The 20,000-nt window shown below is 40.0% G+C and overlaps 1 protein-coding gene across 2 annotated transcripts in view; it reads right to left on the reverse strand.

Moving 5' to 3' along the window:
- Positions 1 to 1,246: 1,246 nt before the first annotated feature.
- LAMA4 (laminin subunit alpha 4) overlaps positions 1,247 to 20,000 on the reverse strand; it is a 146,032-nt gene continuing 127,278 nt past the window's right edge. For both annotated transcript variants that reach the window (XM_040474418.1, XM_040474417.1), the window contains 9 exons: positions 19,152 to 19,305; positions 13,815 to 14,002; positions 12,144 to 12,333; positions 11,112 to 11,267; positions 9,382 to 9,541; positions 7,911 to 8,041; positions 6,684 to 6,777; positions 6,096 to 6,215; positions 1,247 to 1,715 (listed from right to left, as the gene is read on the reverse strand). In XM_040474418.1, coding sequence (XP_040330352.1) covers positions 1,570 to 1,715; positions 6,096 to 6,215; positions 6,684 to 6,777; positions 7,911 to 8,041; positions 9,382 to 9,541; positions 11,112 to 11,267; positions 12,144 to 12,333; positions 13,815 to 14,002; positions 19,152 to 19,305 — 1,339 coding nt within the window. In that variant the 3' untranslated portion in view covers positions 1,247 to 1,569. The remainder of the gene's footprint in view (positions 1,716 to 6,095; positions 6,216 to 6,683; positions 6,778 to 7,910; positions 8,042 to 9,381; positions 9,542 to 11,111; positions 11,268 to 12,143; positions 12,334 to 13,814; positions 14,003 to 19,151; positions 19,306 to 20,000) is intronic.

A 20,000-nucleotide genomic window follows, 5' to 3' on the forward strand; every position in this document is an offset into this window, starting at 1 on the left:
CTATCTTATATAATAATTGACATATATATTTTTCCCCAAGGTCAGAGATTATTTTATTCCCAGAGTAATTCCTCAAAATATTTTATGCCTTCTCCCCCCCACCCCCAAAGTTATTCCTTTTACCTATCTTTAATCCTATTGATACAAGGGCCTATTTTTTCTCATTCAGTCTTCAATGGTGACTATCTTTTCATGTATAATTATTTTAGTTTTTGCATTTTAATGTTACACCAGCTGTTCATGCCCATTTTTTCTAGATTTTATGAGTATAGACACCTACAAAATTATAAAATTTTAGAAATAATACTAATTGTGTTGTAGTTATGTGGGGAAAAACTTTTAATAAAAGGACTTCTATACTTGTAAATAGAATTTTATGATTGTGTCATACTTTCTTTGCTGTAATATCCTTCATGATTCTTATAGAACACACAGTAATAATATCTTACAGAAGCTTCCCCTCATGCCATTTTATTTTTATTTTAAAGAAATAAGGGGGGAGTGCCTGGGTGGCTCAGTCAGTTAAGCGTCCAACTCTTGATCTCGGCCCAGGTCACGATCTCAGAGTTCATGAGATAGAGCCCTGTGTCAGGCTCGCACTGATATCATGGAGCCTGCTTGGGATTCTCTCTCCTCCTCTCTCTGCCCCTCCCCTGCTCATGTGCATGTGTTCTCTCTCTCTCTCTCTCTCTCTCAAAATAAACATTAAAAAATACAGAAATAAGGGGCAAAAGTGGTTTAACTCTTTTTTTCTTATCTAGAAAAAATTATACTTCCATTTTTCTAAAAATTTGTTAGAAATTTACTTTACTTGGGGTGCCTGGTGGCTCAGTCAGTTAAGCATTTGACTTCGGCCCAGGTCATGATCTCACAGTTCATGGGTTCGAGCCCTGTGTTGGGTTCTGTGCTGACAGCTTGGAGCCTGGAGCCTGCTTCAGATTCTGTCTCCTCCTCTCTCTGCCCCTCCTCCACTTGTTCTCTGTCTTTGTCTCTTAAAAATAAATATATGTTAAAAAAATAAAAAAAAAAGAAATTTATTTTCTTAAACATTGTAACTGCTATAAACCCCAAATATCCTTGTTATACTGATCAAATGAAAATGCTAAAAGCAAACTTGTCCCCTAATTTTAGATTTTATATACATTTGTAAATGTTTTCAGGATAAAGAAAAGTATACTTCAGATATTCTGGTGTAATCCAATTCAAAGTATCATCCCTGAAAGAAAGATGAATCTGAGAATCTAGGCATACTTAAAAAAATGTGTGCCAGTGTTTATTTAGGATCCCTTCTATTTTATTAGAAACAGGAACAGTAATTTCACCAGCAGGAAATAATACAAGTAAGTGTAACACTCCTTTGATTGTTGTTCATTGGAGACCTTTTGGATCCAAGGTCAGAATCCAAGTAAGAAATTATTAATAAACACCCAGTCCCTGACGATTCATTTAAGTCCTGCTCAACTAGGCGAAGGCTCCCACCGGGAGGAAAAGTCGCTGTTCCTCCCAGCTGGCTTTGTGTTTCTTTCAGTGCTCTCAAGAACTTCGTAGGGGCAGTTTTGCTCTGCTGCGTCAGGCTGCTGGACAAGAGTTGATGCTCACGGCGCCGCTGACCAGGGCTGCTTTACTGAAGCTCACGGGCCGCCCGTCAATCACAAAGTGACGGATGCAGCCTGTGAAGGGTCTGCTGGGGGCCAAGCGCGGGGTCAGCAGAGACTCTGAAAAAAAGAAAGAAACGAAAACCAAGAATGCAAGTGAGGCATTCCAAGTCCAAATATTACTTGGGCAGAAATATACATAGTAACTGCTCACATCATCAAGATGATTTCCATGTCAAAAATGGAATATAATTATAATTGACTCCTTTTCTCAGGAACTTTATCTGCCTTTGAAGAAATATGAACATGTGGTAATTTTAAAGTTTTGCCATGTTTTCCCTGATCAAATTTCTGAGTAGATTTCATTTGTCTTCCAGGGCTGAAATCTATCACTTATAGATAAAGCTTCAGTAGTGAATTTTCAGGATCTATACTTATTTTTGTGTGATTTAATGAGGAAAGGGAAAGGAATTTTAGCTTCCACACTGTTTTTAGACTTGGCTCATGTTTCTGCTTAATTTGTATCATCACCCTTTGCCTTTAAGCCTCCACATTTTTGCCAAGTTCATAAAATACAATGAGAAAATAATGAATTCATATAAACTAAATTTTAATTTTTCTGAGCTCAGGGTTTGAGAACTATAAATGGGATAATGATAATTAGACTAGTCTTTGTATGGGCACAGGTGCCCGGTAGAATGCCAGGGGAACCTTCTCCCCTTATCTTAATTAGAGATCTAGAAGAAGCCTTATGCTTATTAATTGTACAGATAAAATTAAATGTGTTGGATGATAGAAGCAATATAATTTAAAGCAATTGAGACGACTTAGAAATTTCATGGAATTAAAATCCATTTAGTCAAATCTTATTATTATGAACAAACAGCTATGTGAGCAGTAGCAGATAAGAGACGGAAAACACTTCGAAATCACTAACTCAGGAAGGAACATAAAACAGGACAGCAAATTAAATACCATCAAGCAGCTGTAATAAGTTTTCTAAGCAGTGTAGATTAAGACTGTGCAGAAGCTTTGTACTGAAAATAAATCATGGAAATAGCATTTCATATTTAGAATAATTATCAAGTTTTAGATTTGGAAGGGGGCTGAGATCAATTCCCTTTGTCTCTAGATTAGTATGACTATATATATTCTTCAAGGCTGCTCAGCGTACTTCATCACCAGAATAAAAATGAGTGAACAGGAAAGAGTGTAAGGGGCAGAAACATCTATTTCTTCTGCCCATTTTGGAAACTAGTTTTAGAACATGCCTTTTCATTCTGCTCAAGCTTACCACCCTTGGTTTATGGGGAACATCATCTAGAGAAAATAATTCATATAGAAATTAGGGTCTGCATAATTCACACAATTTATGGTAGGTAGTGACAATAAAGTGTCCCAGTACCCTAAGTAACTGATTAATAAAATCAACACGGTATTAAGAACATTCCTTGGGTTAAAAGCCTGACTATGATAGAATAATGCAGGCTTTTCAGTAGAGGAACAGTCAAATCTGTGTGTATGTGTGGATTACATTATTTTAATTAAAAAATTTTTTTAATTTAATTTTTTATTTTTTAAAATTTACATCCAAATTAGCATATAGTGCAACAATGATTTCAGGAGTAGATTCCTTAATGCCCTTTACCTATTTAGCCATTCCCCCTCCCAACAACCCCTCCCGTAACCCTCAATTTGTTCTCCATATTTGTGAGTCTCTTCTGTTTTGTCCCCCTCCCTGTTTTTAAATTATTTTTCTTTCCTTTCCCTTATGTTCATCTGTTTTTTCCCTTAAAGTCCTCATATGAGTGAAGTCATACGATTTTTGTCTTTCTCTGACTGACTAATTTCACTTAGCATAATACCCTCTAGTTCCATCCATGTAGTTGCAAATGGCAAGATTTCATTCTTTTTGATTGCCGAGTAATACTCCATTGTATATATATACCACATCTTCTTTATCCATTCATCCATCGATGGACATGTGGGTTCTTTCCATACTTTGGCTACTGTTGATAGTGCTGCTGTAAACATGGGAGTGCATATGTCTCTTCGAAACAGCACACCTGTATCCCGTGGATAAATGCATAGTAGTGCAATTGCTGGGTCGTAGGGTAGTTCTATTTTTAGTTTTTTGAGGAATCTCCATACTGTTTTCCAGAGTGGCTGTACCAGCTTCCATTCCCATAATTTTTTTAAATTTCTGAGTTTTAAATTATACAATAAAATTGACTTTGGGGAATATAGTTCATTAAATGCATTAACTTTTTATTGATAGAAATAGTGTTATCAGGGCTCTGCATGATAGAAGAGAACTGGTTGGAATTCCAATAGGATTCCAAATAAGAGGTTTATTTATGCCTAAATTTCCTTTAGTTATTCTTTTTCATGCCTCGGTTTCTGATGTGATTTTAGTGGAATTAATGTTGAACAGTTCAATGTGATGTAATTAATGACATTCAGCTTAAATTATAATTGCTTTCGTTCTAGCCTTGCTGGCACGTTTCCTAGATGGAATTAAAAGCTGTAATGGTGCAGTGGGCTGGTGGTTAGCTCCCCCTGGCCCACTAGTTCCTGTGTGCGGGCTCCTTAGCTAAAATTTGCTGTTCATTATATGACTCAGGCAGGCTGAGTCTGGCTTCAGGTCCACCTTTCCCACCCAGCCTATGGAGCTTAGCAGCTCTTGTAGTGGGAGATGATGGCAGTGTGTAATGCTGGGATCACACTCTGAAAACAGACAAAAATCAAGGAGAAATACTTGTTTGAATGACAGAGTAAAGCACTTTGGTGCGAAGGAAAGAACAAATACTGTCAGTTCCATGAAGGAGGGCCGTGCTTGTTTTGTCCTTCTCTGGGAGCCCAGCACAGTGCTTAGTAGACCGTAAATGTTTGTTTTGTGTTGGATGAAGTCACGGTCCCTAGCAGCAAGGAGTATACTATTGAAGTTCAACAATAGTCTGTGGTTAAGTGTTACAAAAGGGATATGTAAATGTAGCACATTCTAGGAAGAGCAGGGCATGTGTGTGTAAGAAGAGGTCTGAGCTGAGTCCTAAAGGTCAATAAGGGGTTAAATTGGGAAAAGAGTGGGAGAAGTTGTTCCTCCAAACGTATGGGGAGGAGGGAAGCAAGAACATTTCTCCGCGTGCTATTAAAGGCCCAGAGCAAGGAGAGCATCGCTGAGCATTCAGAAAACTCTAAGTCTCAGAAGGTGTGGAGAGACCCCAGAGGCAGGGGTAAGGAGGGGCCAGAGGATCAAGGGCCTTGCAAAATGTGGTGTTGCACGCTCTTGGGAACGTGTGAAATATGTTAAACCACGTTGTGGTTTCCAGGAAGAAGGCAATGTACAGAAACAGAAGAATTGACACTTCTTATGTACCGCCTGCAGGAAGTTCAGTGGTGGCCTTTGCCAGAATCCCTTTGAGAACCGCGGCCCGGAGCCAGAGGAGAGGGCTGGGGAATGGAGATGGGCGCGGATAGTGGACGTAAAGAAGAGGAAGGTCTCAACTCTTTCATCAGTGAGTTACTGTTATTGTCAATACTAGTATTTGAAAAATGCATGTTACAAAGCAGAGGAGTGCTTTGATGGTATGATTTTGTGACTCCCCAGTGTCAGGTGCTTAATTTTATCTGTGTTTTCTCACTCTCTCTTTTTTTTTTTTTCCCTCTCACTCTCTGCATTAAAGTATTGCTTGCCTTTACATGGGTCAGTCTAAAATAATCTAGATAGCACACAAGGAAAAACCGTGTTAAGTTTTTCCTTAAAATCTCTACCAAATTCCAGATGTAAAAGCTGGGGTTTCTCCTTCTCTCTCTCTCTCTCTCTTTAGCTTTAACATTCAGTTTTTTTCCAAGTTAGTTAAATGTGTGAAACAAACACTTTCAATAGGTCATGGTCCCTGCACCGGAGGTTTAAAACAATTGTGGGGGGGTCCATGAGAGTCCTTCTGTGACCATCCTGGATTGTACCAGCAGCAATGTTACTGATGATGTTTGCAGGATGGCAGCTGGGAACCTCTCTTTGGGACTGTCACTACATAGGGACAAAAGAACTTATGGTCTGCAGCTGTTTTCACAATTCAGACTAATCTTGGACAAGGAGAACTGTGTATTTCTCAGTAAGAAAGAACTCCTTTCTTAGTAAGGAAGGGAAGTAATTACCAGCAAACTTTTAGTCCCCCAAGATTCTCAGATCTTAGAGCAGTATTAGTAAATGGGTTTTCTTTGTGTTAGAGAAAAAAGTAGGGTGTGTGTTTCACTATGTGGATCTGAGAAACGGAAAAGAGAAAAAAAAATAACATATATAGCAAAGGGAGAGTAATATCTACAAGGTAGGAGTCTGGAGCGTAGTTCTATACTTGTTCCTATGAAAGGACATTGTATATAAAATCCTTGGAGGTGAATTAGGAAAACATATGGCTCAATAATTAATACTATAATAACAATAATGAGAACTTACTGTTTTTTGGATTTGGAAACTTGTCCCTTTTAAATAACTCTTACCTGGAACACCTCCAACAAATACAGGCTCCCTGTGATCAACTGGTTTTGGATTCAGGGGTCCAACCACGTGGTTGACTTCGGAGTCTACATCCAACTGAACCACATTTGAATCTCTAATAACTGAAATACAAGGAAAAGACTGGTCAAAAACGACACTGGAATGATTAATCTTCACACGAAAGGGACTCATTTATAACAGCAATGGATTATATTTGTTCCAGAATAAACCTCACACTTTCTTCTATATCATTGTAAACTTCAACGTCCAACCAAGCAATCACTGTAACATTTTCCTGTGAAAGGGAGAATATTTAGGATACTTTTTCTCCTACTTTTCTTTTGCTCCATAAATTGTGCATTATTTAAACAACCCCTTAAGACCGTTTTGGCAGTATTCAAATGTTCAAATCACGTGTGGATTCAATATATACGGTAACGTGATTTTTTTTTCTTGGCCACGTTTAGACTGTCATCCATTCCCTATCTTATCATATGAGTTGTAGTCTAAGTTCTCCCAAGCCATCACTCCACACATGGGAGTGTAGGCTCTCTTTACAAAGGAAGCCCAGGACACTCCGTTTTCCTCACCTGTAATTCTGTGCCATCTGCCATCACAGAGACTCTGCTTGGGTGTTACTGAGGTGGAAAAGTCTCGGATGCCATTGTTGACTTTCACTATGACCTGCAAAAGACAGGGAACATTATTATATAATTTCATCTCTCCTTTTCCTGATAAAACTAGATTTCTTAAATTCACCACATGCAAACGATTAGCTTTGCAATGTGAACACAAGGGGTCACTCTTTGGTAGGCTATAGAGAGTAAACTGTTCCTAGGAGAGGACAAAATAATGACACAGGAGAGAAGCTGGAGGAGAGGGACAAGAAGATAATAGCATAAATTCCTTTAATTTCAAAAGACGGAATGTGTTCTGCAAAGCAGGTTAAGGTATTGGTGGAGCCAGACTGCCTGGGTTCGTACCCGGTGCCCCAGTCACCTCACTCTGCCTCTGTTTCCTCATTTGTAAAACCTACCTCACAGAGCCACTGGGGGGGGGGGGGGGGTGGAGTGTTAAATGAGTTAGTCCATATGAAACATTTAGAACAGTTCCTGACACACAGTAAGTGCCATTATAAGGATTTTATCATATCTATAGTAAACTAGTATACTAGTTTAACTAGTAAACTAGTATACTAGTTTAACATAAACTAGTATATGTTTTACTAGTGCCAGAATTAAAAAAAAAAATCAGTTCTATTAAGTTAGAGACATAAATGAAAATATGCTGCTTTTTCTTTAATATTTATTCAAACACTTTCATGAATGTTCTTTAGTCATACTTTTTAAGGATGAAAGTGGTGCTTGACTATAACAATTCTTTGATTTCTAGCAATTGAAAAGAATATATATGTTTATGTACATATATGCACATATACACATCTGGTATGCACATATATTGTAGAGAGAAAGATGCTTTAGAGTTCATTTTGACAGCTGGATATGTTTGCTTCTCTCCTTTGTTGTAAAAATGCTTTCTTTTATTACAATCTTTTAATTCCATTTTGTTGGTGATTTTTTTTTTTTTTAGCTTTGTCACATTTTCATGGCTCTTTGCTCTAATGAAATCAGTTCCCAACTATGAGTCTGAATCTAAGTACTGCCTGCATTTAAATTCCACGTATAGCTTCCCTATTGGGTTTTCTTTTTTTCCACTTAGGAAAGATTGATGAACTAATTCTGTGACATAAATCGGCTTCAGATCTAGAATCCAAGGTCAAAGGAGATGGTCTATTAAAACAACGTTTCCCACACTACCTGCCCCTTTTTCATGTGAACATTTAGGTACTCTCCGCTGACACTGTGGCCATGAACGAGGGTTCCGGAACTGCTTCTGGGACGGACTTCAAATGCAATCTCAAACTTCAGCCCAATATTGAAAGACTCATCTGTGGAGAGAAACGTTAGCTCTCAAAAGCAGCCACCTAAATTTTGCAACCATGGTGTGATTTTGTAATTATGTATTTTTATACCTGTTTTTGAAAGTTTGGCAGATTTTTCAATCGGTAAAGCAGAAAGTGGTATCTCCCATGTCAGACACACGGTGGCAAGCCCCATGGGGTCCGAGATAACTAGCACCCCACTCCTGCTGGGCGGCATGGGGTGTGTGGCTGGGGGCAGCATGTGGAAAAGGCACCATGGCTGTGGGAACTCAGTGGAGGAGAAACTGATTCCGGCCAGTGGGACCACTTAACTCTTCCAAGTGAGGAGGAGAAAAGAGCAACCTGGGCGGAGGAAGCGGTCTGGACACGAGTACAGAGCCTGGGACATTTGGGGAGCCCTGTGGAGGCCAGGGTGGCTGGGCTGTCCCCTGCAAGGGTAGAGGGAGGCCTGGCGAGTGGGGAGCCCTGGGGGGGGGGGGGAAGGGCGCTAGAGCTCACGCAGGGAAGGTTGCCTTTATTTTGCTCAGGGGAGTGGACTTGATCAGGTCTGTATTTTAAAATAAGTTTTAATAAAGGTAACTGCTACCAGGACTGCAGAGCACTTCAGAGGAAAGGAAACGTGAGAGCAGTAGAAGCAGTTAGGAGCTGCTGTTGCAGTGATGCAAGAAAATGAACTCTTTTTGAGAACGTCCGAGCTCACTCCAAGACCTGCACTTGGCTGCACTGCCATGCCTAATGTTTGCTCTATGGAATATTTGTTGGGGTGGCTTGGATGGTGATTGCATGTAGCCTGTTAGGGCTTTATGTATTTATTTTCAGAACTATCACGTTCCATCCCTCGGCACAGGTTACCGACATACTGGAGGTATACAATAAAACTTGGTTCAGTGAATGACAGAGTAATAGGTGAGGAGACTAAAAATCCAGACATAAAATTTCTGAAGGGTGGGGATGCAGGGCAAAGGGAGGAAGTGGAACTTCCTTTGGTAGGGACAACGGGTCATGCTAAGAGGCAGCAGAGAAGGACGAGAGCAGGGTGGCTAAGAGTTGACCCAGGTTAGACCACAGAGCAGCACAGGAAATTCTAAAAGAGCCCAGATGGTCTACATCAGAGTTGTGGCAGCTGTGGAGAAGCTCTGGTCAGGGGAAGCAAACAGGGACGGACGTACATGACCGGTCTGGCATGGCAGGAGGCGAGAAAGGCGATTCTTGTGAAAAGAAGCCATTTCCTAGGGCTGAGTGAGTTTGGCATTCTGAAGTTTTAACTCTGAGCCCAAGATCCCTGTCAGCCACCTCCAGGAGAGAAGGGTTTCATGATTCATGTTCTGCGCGGAAGTCACTGTTACCTAGAACCACGTATCCTCCTTCTGTTGAAAAGTACGTTCCCATTTCCATCGGACCTTCAAAACAAGGAGTCACGCTAAATGTCTGAGATGCAGAGGTGATCGAGGCCCCGTTGAGCTGAAGATTGCTGAGGCAGCCGCTGAAACTGTAGACTGAGTTTATCTGAGAGAAGAAGACATTCCTTAAAATCTAGTTTCTTAACACTCACAGGTGCACCAAAGGGAAACAAAAGGAAGGGACTCGAGTCCCGAGAGAAATGAAGCAGTTCCTCGTCGTGTTATCTTAGCTATCTGAAGGATCAGTAGTTTTCCAGGGAGTAGCTTCTCAACTGGTTCTTTGAAGCCGGGATTTTGTATTTGAGACTGTCAGCCTGCAGTAATTAGCTATGAAAGTTTTTACATACGCTATGACAAAATAAATTGCAGCTTTGGCTTTCAAATTAAATATTGGAAGGATCCTAGTTTGTTTTCCTTCAAGGATGACAGCTGGCCCAAGATCACCTGATGCTGATGAGGGCAAGCAAAATTATTTCTTTTTAAGTTTATTTATTTATTTTGAGAGAGAGAGAGAGAGAATGAGTTGGGGGGGGGCCACGGGGAGAGCGAGAATCCCAAGCAGGGCTCCAAACTGTCAGCGTGGAGCCCAAAGTGGGGCTTGAACCCACAAATCATGAGTTCATAACCTGGGCCAAAGTCAGATGCTTAACCAACTGTGCCACCCAGGCACCCCACAGCTAACAAAGTTCTTAACTGTTAAGTCTACCATGGTTAAATAAGCAGCAGAAAGCTTGCATTTCTGGCTTCATTACCTGATCTTGTGGTTGAGCATTTATCACACCTCATGACCTGAAACTTGGGCCACTTTGGGCAGCTGATTTTATACTGCTTTGGAAACCTTACTTTTAAAGGGATTGTCATGAAATTGGGGCTAGTTGCCTAAAATCTAATTATAACACAAGCTCCCCCCTTGTTTTGCTTTATCCACATATATTATGGAATCTTAGAAACGCATTAATCTTTTGTGCGAAAGTCAAATCTATATTTGTTAAGAAAAAAATTAGCCCTTTGATACATCCCCTTGATTGCTAAATATTTTTGTACAGGTGCAATTTTAACTTTTAAAATATAAAAATAACATGTTTTTTACTATACCCCTGCTTTTCTGCAGGAGTAACCACACTTCCTTGCACATTTACAAATTGTGTGTGCATGCGTGTCTGTGTGTATGTGTGTGTGTAGGAAACAAAAATGAAATCGTAGTTTACATAAGGGCCCAATGGCCCAAAAGTTTTTTGTCACTCAATAATATATAATGGAATGACCTTCCTTCCTCCCTCCCTCTCTCTCTCTCTCTCCCTTTCTTTTTCTTTCTTTCTTTCTTTCTTTCTTTCTTTCTTTCTTTCTTTCTTTTCTTTCTTCTCTCTTCCTAAAAGCATGGGTACTTGCTGAACAACCAACCAAGTATCTCCGTGAGGCATAACTTTTCATGACAGCTTATATACCTCTGAAACTTTTTCATCTCCCCCCTACCATAGAATCAAAAGATCACTCCTGACTTTGTAATGCCAGAGGCAAGAAAGACACCCCCTGGGACAGTCCTCACTTTGATAGCCTATATCCAGCGAAACTCCAGTTTCACTCTTGCCAGTTGGCTGATTGTAAAACGAGGGCCTAGATTAAATAATCTTCCAGCTCTAAAGGTCAGTGGCTCTACCTGGTCATGCCTAGCTTACCTGGACATTTTTCACAGCCCTTCCAGGAGCCACACCTCCTAAATAAATAGGACCCTTTATTTTCCAGGCAGCTGCAGTAGGAGGAAGACTCTCTTCTAGGACTCGGAGGCCATCAATTATCAGTCGGCCACTGCTCTTTTCCCGAATAAATATCACCTGATGGAGAGAAAGAAAAGACCACATCTCAAGTATATCCCAAGATTGGGGGGGGAAGGCTGGGTTGCCTCTTCTACCTTTGGTGTTACAGTACTGTGGGAAATCTGCAGAAGTTCTTTAAAATAGTGAGGAGGGCACCTGTTGGGATGAGCACTGGGTGTTGTATGGAACCCAATTTGACGATAAAGTTCATATTAAAAAAAAATGATACCATTGAGAAAAAAATAAAATACTGGTCCTTTCTCTGAAGGTCAAGAGTTTAGTTTTTTCCTTTAAAGCTTGATTTAAAGCGACAGGCTGAATTTCTGAATACAGCTTATACATATTTAGCAGAGTTCTCAATGAAGCTCTTTCCCGCTGACCAGCCCACTTGCTTTCTCCCTCTCCTAAACTTATTGCAATTAATTGTCATGCATCTTACATTTCTTACTCTTTCCATTACATAACATTGATTTGCTTCAATATTTAGATAGTCTCCCAGTGGTTATTCTGTCTTCCTAACTAAGCGATTTACTCTTTGCTTTGTATCTTCCACAGCTTAGCCTATAAAAGACACTCAGCAATTGCTGTTAAAATTGAGAAACTTACAGGCAGTGGGAAAGAAACAAGTGAAAATTCATTAGAAATGAAACTTCAGTTTATGTTTGCCATTGGTCCTTTGGTGAAAATAATTACACTAAAAAATTACACTCATTTTAATAATAAGCTTCAAGATTTTTACAAGGAATTTAAAAAAGTTTTAAAAATTGAACTCTGAGCACATGCAAATAGAATTTTAAAATGGGTATTTCTAGAGAGACCACTAGGGCATTAATGTCAGTCCATTTGACAATGGTGAATATTTGCTCATAATAATATTCTCAACCTTCAACTCACATCATGCCACACTCCATCATTGTATTTCTCTTGGCTTCTAATCTTCAGTTTCTTGTGGCCAACATTAAACATGAAAACCAAGCGGCCATGGGCTAAGAATAGAGTCATGAAGTCATTCTCTTCTTGATCTGACACATAGAAAATCATCCCATGGGAGGAACGAGTTTTCAGACGAATGGAAAACTGAGATCTGGTAAAGGAAAAGAAAAAGCTTACTATCTGTAAAATGAGACTGAGGGTGATCTCTAGTTTCCCACAGAAACAGAGTGTAAGGAAGAATGAGTAGCCATTCTATCAAATCCTAAGCAGCATTACTTCTAATTATACCTTAGTATTAATTAATGGCTATTGGGAAAGCGTGATTAACTCAAAAAATGTAAATCTTTCCCTGCTTCTTTATATGGCAGGGCTACATTCTACATTTAAGGAAGCATTGTTTCACTTATGGATCAGAATGTGTCTTACTTTGAAAATGTGGTTGCATCGAGTTCATTCACATGGACGAAAAATGCTAGTCAGGAATTAATGTGCATATAAAAATTTGCACAGAAACAATATCATTTGTGTAATATCTAAAATACAGATTCATTTTCTATTTCCCAGTAACAATGAATCAATAGATATCACCTGTTAAAACCAGTCACCAGAATGTGTAGGAATTAAACAAAACTTTCTAGACATCTGTCTCCAGGCCATATAGATAAGATACATTTATTAGGCTAATTTCTAGTTTGATTTAACTCTAAATTCTTCCCAATGAACATAAAATACTGATACTGCTTATTAGGGAGACAGCAAGTTAGAAGGCAGTAGAGGTTTCTTTTTGAATGCATTGCTTCTATGAAGGTTTGAAAGGGATATAAGACCTATATAAGGATATTTGGGTACTAACACTAAAGAAGTCTTTATTTTATTTATTTATTTATTTATTTATTTATTTATTTATTTTTTAACGTTTTATGTATTTTTGAGACAGAGAGAGACAGAGCATAAACGGGGGAGGGGCAGAGAGAGAGGGAGACACAGAATCGGAAGCAGGCTCCAGGCTCTGAGCCATCAGCCCAGAGCCCGACGCGGGGCTCGAACTCACGGACCGTGAGATGGAGACCTGAGCTGAAGTCGGACGCTTAACCGACTGAGCCACCCAGGCGCCCCTAAAGAAGTCTTTAAAAGTACTCAGTAACCTGGAGATTTGCAGAATACTGGGAAGAGGTGCTGGGCTTTACAGATAGCGTGAGGGTTAGTGGAGATACAGTGGTTTTGTGTCTTCAGTGTCTTTCCTTATTAACCTTCCAGTAGTTCAGAGACACCCCCACTCTCAATCTGAAAGCGATTTCTATGGGGGGAGGAAGGTAATATCGAGGTTAGAAGATGAGTCATTTGAAATTTGCCCCATGTTTCTTTCTTTGATTATCTTTCTTTTTTGATACAATGCAGCCAACTCTTAGGAGAATGCTGCCGTTCGCATCTTACTTTTGGGAAGAAAGTCACATAGAATGTAATTTATTGGGCAGCATGAATCATGTACTATGTGGCATTATTTTGATGATAAAACAATAGGATTAAGGTGGCACAGAAAGGAAAGATCGTAAGAAAAAGATGGCTATGGCAAACAAGGATGAAGTCCAGCCATAGCATTAAGTTTCTGGAAGGGACAGTGTGTTACTTTACTTTTCACCAAAATCTCCTTTTAAGTGTTCAAACTCTTGGCGGCTGTTGGCGGTCCCTCCATACTGATAGGCGTGCTCTATTGCTCTAGGACTGTTGGAAAGGTGGCAGTAGGAATCTCTTGGAGCATTCCGCTCTGGGAACTTCAGGCTGGCAGGATCCCCTGAAGGCGCATCTTTACTTTTTTCTCCCTATAAGAATAGGAAATAAATCATATTAAGGGAAAAAAGTGATATACTAGCAGCAAAAGTTCATTTGTGATTTCTTTATTGTTAATCATCATCATCATTATCATCATAACAAAATAGGAAGGAACATGTGTACTATTTGTGGATCTTCCATTCATCAAATAGTAGGCCCCTCTCTTTCCTTAAGCAAATGATAGCAGTAGCTGTGGCATTAAAAACAACCACCAACAACAACGCAGCGTATTAACAAATCCAAAATTCTAGTCTGTGGTGGTAAAGTAGAGCTAACCTGAAGCTACAGAGGTAACTGGCTGCAGCATTTAAATTAAATGCACATCTTAACGAATGGTGGAAAAGGGAAATATTGACAATAAAAGAATGCTGAGAGAATCGATCAATAAAGGCCTCAAATCATAGACAACGATATTTCTTTAACACACAGATTATTATTTATGCGTGCTGTGCAAAAAGTTAACATACTCAGTAACACCGTCAACATATCTAAGAGGATTTTTGGTGATGAGATAGGTAGTAAACGTTTATGCGACAAGGTATAGAGCAATACTTAAAAATTACTTTGTGCTCTTAAATTGCGCTGTTGATTTTAAAATTTAGAGCTTTGAGACTACAGGCTAATATGGAACGGTTGTCTAGTCTTAGTTTCTGAAGCAAAATTAAAGTAAATGAAAATAAATCTGATCAGACATTTATTCATTTACTCCAGCAATGTTTATTGAAGACCTAATAGGTAGAAATGACCTGGAAGGAAATGAGTGATTCTGCATGCCCTCCACGGGCAGTGTGTGGTGTGGAAGACAAAGGTGAGTGGGAAATGGCTCCTTTTTTTTTTTAAGGAGCTGAAAATTGATTTGAAAAAGCAGACACTTAGATAGCAAAGTGGGAGACAGGCTGTTGCCAGATGGAAAGGACTTTAGATGACTGGCTGGAGGATGGGGTTTTGTTTTTCGGGAGGGTGCGGGTGAGTGGTCGGTGGGGGCTTGGGGACCCTCCACTCTGGTTCCTCCTTCTTTCCATTCCTATGGAGAGGATCTCGCTGTCTCAGTCTGTGCATCCACTTAGCTATGGGAAGAGAACAACTGTGAATCAACTACAGGGGTCAGCAAAGCAATGGACTATCGGACTATGACGGTCTCAAGTTACCAGCCCTGCCTTTTTCTGCTTCAGTGTGGGAACACATAGACTAGGCTCTGTCTCTTGTCAGCTGCAAAAATTAATAAACTCTGGTTATTAATCTGGCAACCAAATACTCTAAATCCTCTGTGGATATATGCTCTGAATAATAATAATAATAATAATAATAATAATAAGTAATAAAGAAAACAAGTATAACTTAATTACTTCATTACCATATAATACAGAGTCTCAGTTTATTATCCTAAAATAGCTGTATGTGTGGGGAACCTGAACCCGCTAGACTTTGACTACACTACTGTAATTTTTTTCTCTGAGGGTCTATTTCTTTTTTTTTTTTTTTTAATTTTTTTTAACGTTTATTTATTTTTGAGACAGGGAGAGACAGAGCATGAACGGGGGAGGGGCAGAGAGAGAGGGAGACACAGAATCTGAAACAGGCTCCAGGCTCCGAGCTGTCAGCACAGAGCCTGACGTGGGGCTCCAACTCACGGACCGTGAGATCATGACCTGAGCCGAAGTCGGACGCTTAACCGACTGAGCCACCCAGGCGCCCCACTGAGGGTCTATTTCAATTCACTAAGTTTCTTTTGTTTCAGATAACAGCCAAAGTATTCGAGCTCCTTAAGAAAAAGGACGGTAATGTGTTATAGGGATATAGAAGTATCTTAACACAATCCCAGAGAAGATAGTACAGTATAGCAGGGTCCTACCACAGGCAAGAATCAGGAACTGGAAAACCAGGCAGAATCAAGGCACTTCTTTTCCAAATGTCTCTGGTATCTCAGCTTTGTTTTTCTCAGACTGTCTGCTTTCATTTTTCTTTCTCTGCAGGACAGTTTTCTGCCTTTCCTCTTTCTATAAAGCAGCTTTTTTTCTCGTGCATGATTAATATAGAGTTATTCCATGTTTTCTATTCAATGACCAGCCTAGACAGGTGTCTCCGGGTTCTAAGTTTCTAAGGAAAGGAATCTGACAGCTCAGCTTAGTTCACATAATCTACCCTGGTCCAAACACCTACATCCAGGTAGATGAGGTCACATACCTAATATACTGGGTTGCCCTGTGTGTAGGGATCAATTCTCTGGAATGTTGGCCAATACTCCAGAATTGATGTCTAATATATAAAATCTTCATTATCACACTAAACACCACCTGAGAAACTATGCTCCCAATTAAATTTAAAAACATAGAGATTATGAAAAATTTTCAGGATAGAACATAGGCAGTAAGACAGGTATTCTTACGTACTCATGGGGGAGTATAAATCGCTGTTCCTGTTTTGGAAAGTAGTTTGACTTGACCCAATAAGTTTACCTCTAAGAATATTTCATAGAAGTTTATTCAGCAATAAAATCAAAGATTAATGTACCATGGTATTCACCCATAAATGAAGAAAACTAGAAAGCACTGAAGTCTATTAATGGTTAAATAAATTATAACATATTCATAAAATGGACTATTAGGAAGTTACTGTGAAAATAAGTTGTTATAAGCCAAAATTGCTATGAATTGGCCTTGATAAAAAATTAAACCGAAGGCCACAAGCTTTTCTTGGTAGGTTATTTAAGAAGCTATTGGTACAAGAGTAAATATGAGAGAAGATTAGCAAACATTTGGCATTCTAATATAAGTGGAATCTAAAGTGCTTCTGTATCTGTTACTCTGAAGCTGAATTTCTAAGACTTTTTACAAGAAAGGCTAAGAGGTTTCCTATACTATTAAAAAGTTTGTGTCAATAGTTCCAAGGGCTGTTTATTATACCCTTGAGACTATGAGTATTTGTTAGGAAACTACATTTGATGGACAGCTTCAACTAGAAAACTGTATTCATTTAAAGGGGTTGGGTGTATGCCATAGAAGGTTGGTTTTCCTCATCAGCCTGTATTAACCTATTGCATAGGATCCACTGACCCGTGCTCAAGTCCCAGCTGAACTATTTCAGGATAAACATTTTAGCATCACTGTGACAAGGTGACAGAAATATTTCATCGGAGCCTCATAGTCTCCTCTGAAGACTCCTTTATATTATCTTCTAGTACAAGCCTTCATAAAAGTCAATGAAATTATTTCTCTGCCTGAATCACCTAAAAAAGTCTTCTGTGTGAAATTCAGGAAAGGATCCTGAAAAATTACTAACTTTGGATTATACATAAATGAACTTATTCTATTTACATTGATAAATCATGTGTGAACCAAGGAGAAGTTGCATGGGGGTTCTGAAAAGTGGTCCATGCAAGCTGAAATCTATAGGGAAGTGCTCAAGGTATAACGGCCAGTGCAAAACCATCAGAAGCGAGAAGCTGGAGGGTGGGGCGATGCTTTCCTCTTGCTGATGGCTCAGAAGCCAGTCTTGGAGAGAAATCAGTTCTTCCTCTAAAAGATGCTCAGCCTCACTAGCATTCAAGGAAATGCAGATTAAAACCACAATGAGATGCCATATCTGTCCGTTAGATTGGCAAAATTATAAAAATCTGATCACATCCAGTGTTAGCTATTGTGAAAGACAATAGGTTCTTTCAAGTGCTGTTTGTGGGAGTAAAATAATCTCATTATTGAGAACGCACATTCCCTTAAGCCAAGCAATCCCACTTTTAGGAACTGGTCCTCCAGACACATTCACAAGGCTCTGTAGAGATATAACAGCTAATATTCACTGAATGTTTGCTCTATGCCAGGCATTGTGCCAGGGCTTTTCATGGACCAACTCATTTAATCTTTATAATGACCCTATGATGCAGATCGCTAAATATTTCTTGAACACCTATTATGTGAATTGTTCTAGGCTCTTAAGACACATCGGTGAACAACAAAAAAGGAAGCTTGCAGTCTAGCAGAGGAAGCAGAGTAAATAGTAAACATGATACAGTCACTAAATAAATTAAAATGACAAAAGTGCTATGGAAAAAAGGACAACTAGGAGAGGCAAAGGAGGTAGGTAGTACCAGTGGAAGGCAAAAGGCAGCTGGTATGAAATAGGGGGTTAAGGCAGGCCTCCCTGAACACATGAAAAGTGGGCAATCCTGGAGGGAGTTGTTCGTGCAGCTATTTCGGGGAAGAGTGTCCAGGTGGAAAGAAAGACTTTCCTGCAGCAGTGCGCATGGCTCGTTCTAGTGCGGGCAGGAGAGTGAGTGAGGGAAAGGGGCCTGGATGGTATAGAGCCTCTTCAGACATCATAGGGCCTGGAGCTTTTGCTCTGAGTGCAGTTGGGGGTGGGGGGGACTTTGAGCAGGAGAGTGACACGATATGACATATTTACAAGCATGCGGCTGTTGTGCAGAGGATAGAGCATCAGAGAAGTGGATGGAAGCAGAGAGGCCTGTTGGGAGCCTATGGCAAGGCTCAAATGGGAGATGATGGTGGCCTGGACCGGGTTGGGGTGGGGGAGGAGTGGCACCCGAGTACATTGTTAAAACTGGGCCAGGAAGATGGGTGGGGAGGATTAGCTTGAAAGAATGGGAAGGACTTAAGAGTTTCATCTGCAATGAAGGCACCTAGTGTACGTGCTGGAAGTAAATGAACGAGAAAGAACAGTAGTCAGGGGATGCAGTTTAAGAACTCAAAAGATTTCGATGATGCAGCAGCACCAGCGATGGCACAGATCGACCGTGCCTGTGGGTGGTTGAAGTGAAGGTCAAGGAAGGAGGAAAACAGGATAAGATCAGAAACTTTAATGAGATCCAAGACTGTGGCAGAAGCCCAAGATTGCTACACCAAAGCAAATGGTAAGGAGAATTACGGTATTAAGTAACGAGCAATTTTAACCCCGGCAACGAGAAGCAGTTGGAAGTACACAGTAAAAGCGGATTCAAAATGTTTCTTTGGGAGCAAAGATTGAAACACCAAAGCTGGTAAACAATAATACGGGGTGCTAGAAGAATCCTACCTTTCGTAGGCGCACAGTTGCAAACTGGAGGAAATTTTATAAAGCATCAGTGTCTAGCATTGTGTGCATGGAATACGAGGGCAGCTGAGGATTTGGCACGGCATTGTCTTTTACCTTTTTATTCTGACTTGGTTTGGGCTTTGAGGAATTTTTGCCTTTTTTGTAAAGGAGGAACAATGGCGAAGACTCAATAGGACACGCATACAGAGAAGTGTGGACCTTTTCAGAGTACCGCTGAAAATCTTCTACCTCCACATCTCTATCCAACCTACACAACAGATGGAAAAAAAAACCTTAAAATACTGTTCAGAATTATGCGATGGAAATTATGGAAGTGAAAGTCCTTTGGCAATTAAAATGGGTGCGTGTGTGTGTGTGTGTGTGTGTGTGTGTGTGATCCTTCTTTATCAACCACAATCTTCATCAGAAACCTTTACCCAACCATGTAACAAGGAATGGATGATTGTGCCTGACACTAGCACATTCTGACAGATGAACACCTTTTCTCTCATCACACTGGGTGATTGGTACTGCCTCTGTGTTCCTAGATCTGTATTAAGTTTCTCCCTTGCCTGTTCTTGTAGTCAGGGAGCCCTTATTGTCTTTGTTAAGGACCCAGGTTAATGTCTTTGTTTAAAGTTAAGGAGACTTTCTGAAACTTCTAACAAGGATTTGGGTATGTTGCTCTGTACTACACCGTTAATAATAAGTATGGACATAATTGCATCATATATATATGTATATGTGTATATATATATGTATATGTACACACACATATATATATATATATTATGCTCATCCCAGCAGGTGCCCTCCTCTATGCCCATCACCTACTTTCCCCTCTCCCCTACCCCCCAACAACCCTCAGTTTGTTCTCAGTATTTAAGAGTCTCTTATGGTTTGCCTCCTTCCCTCTCTGTAACCTTTTTTTTTGCTCCCTTCCCCTCCCCCACGGTCTTCTGT

This window comes from Herpailurus yagouaroundi, unplaced genomic scaffold, assembly GCF_014898765.1.
Source record: "Herpailurus yagouaroundi ecotype Mexico unplaced genomic scaffold, PumYag 139, whole genome shotgun sequence".
Lineage (NCBI taxonomy): Eukaryota > Metazoa > Chordata > Mammalia > Carnivora > Felidae > Herpailurus > Herpailurus yagouaroundi.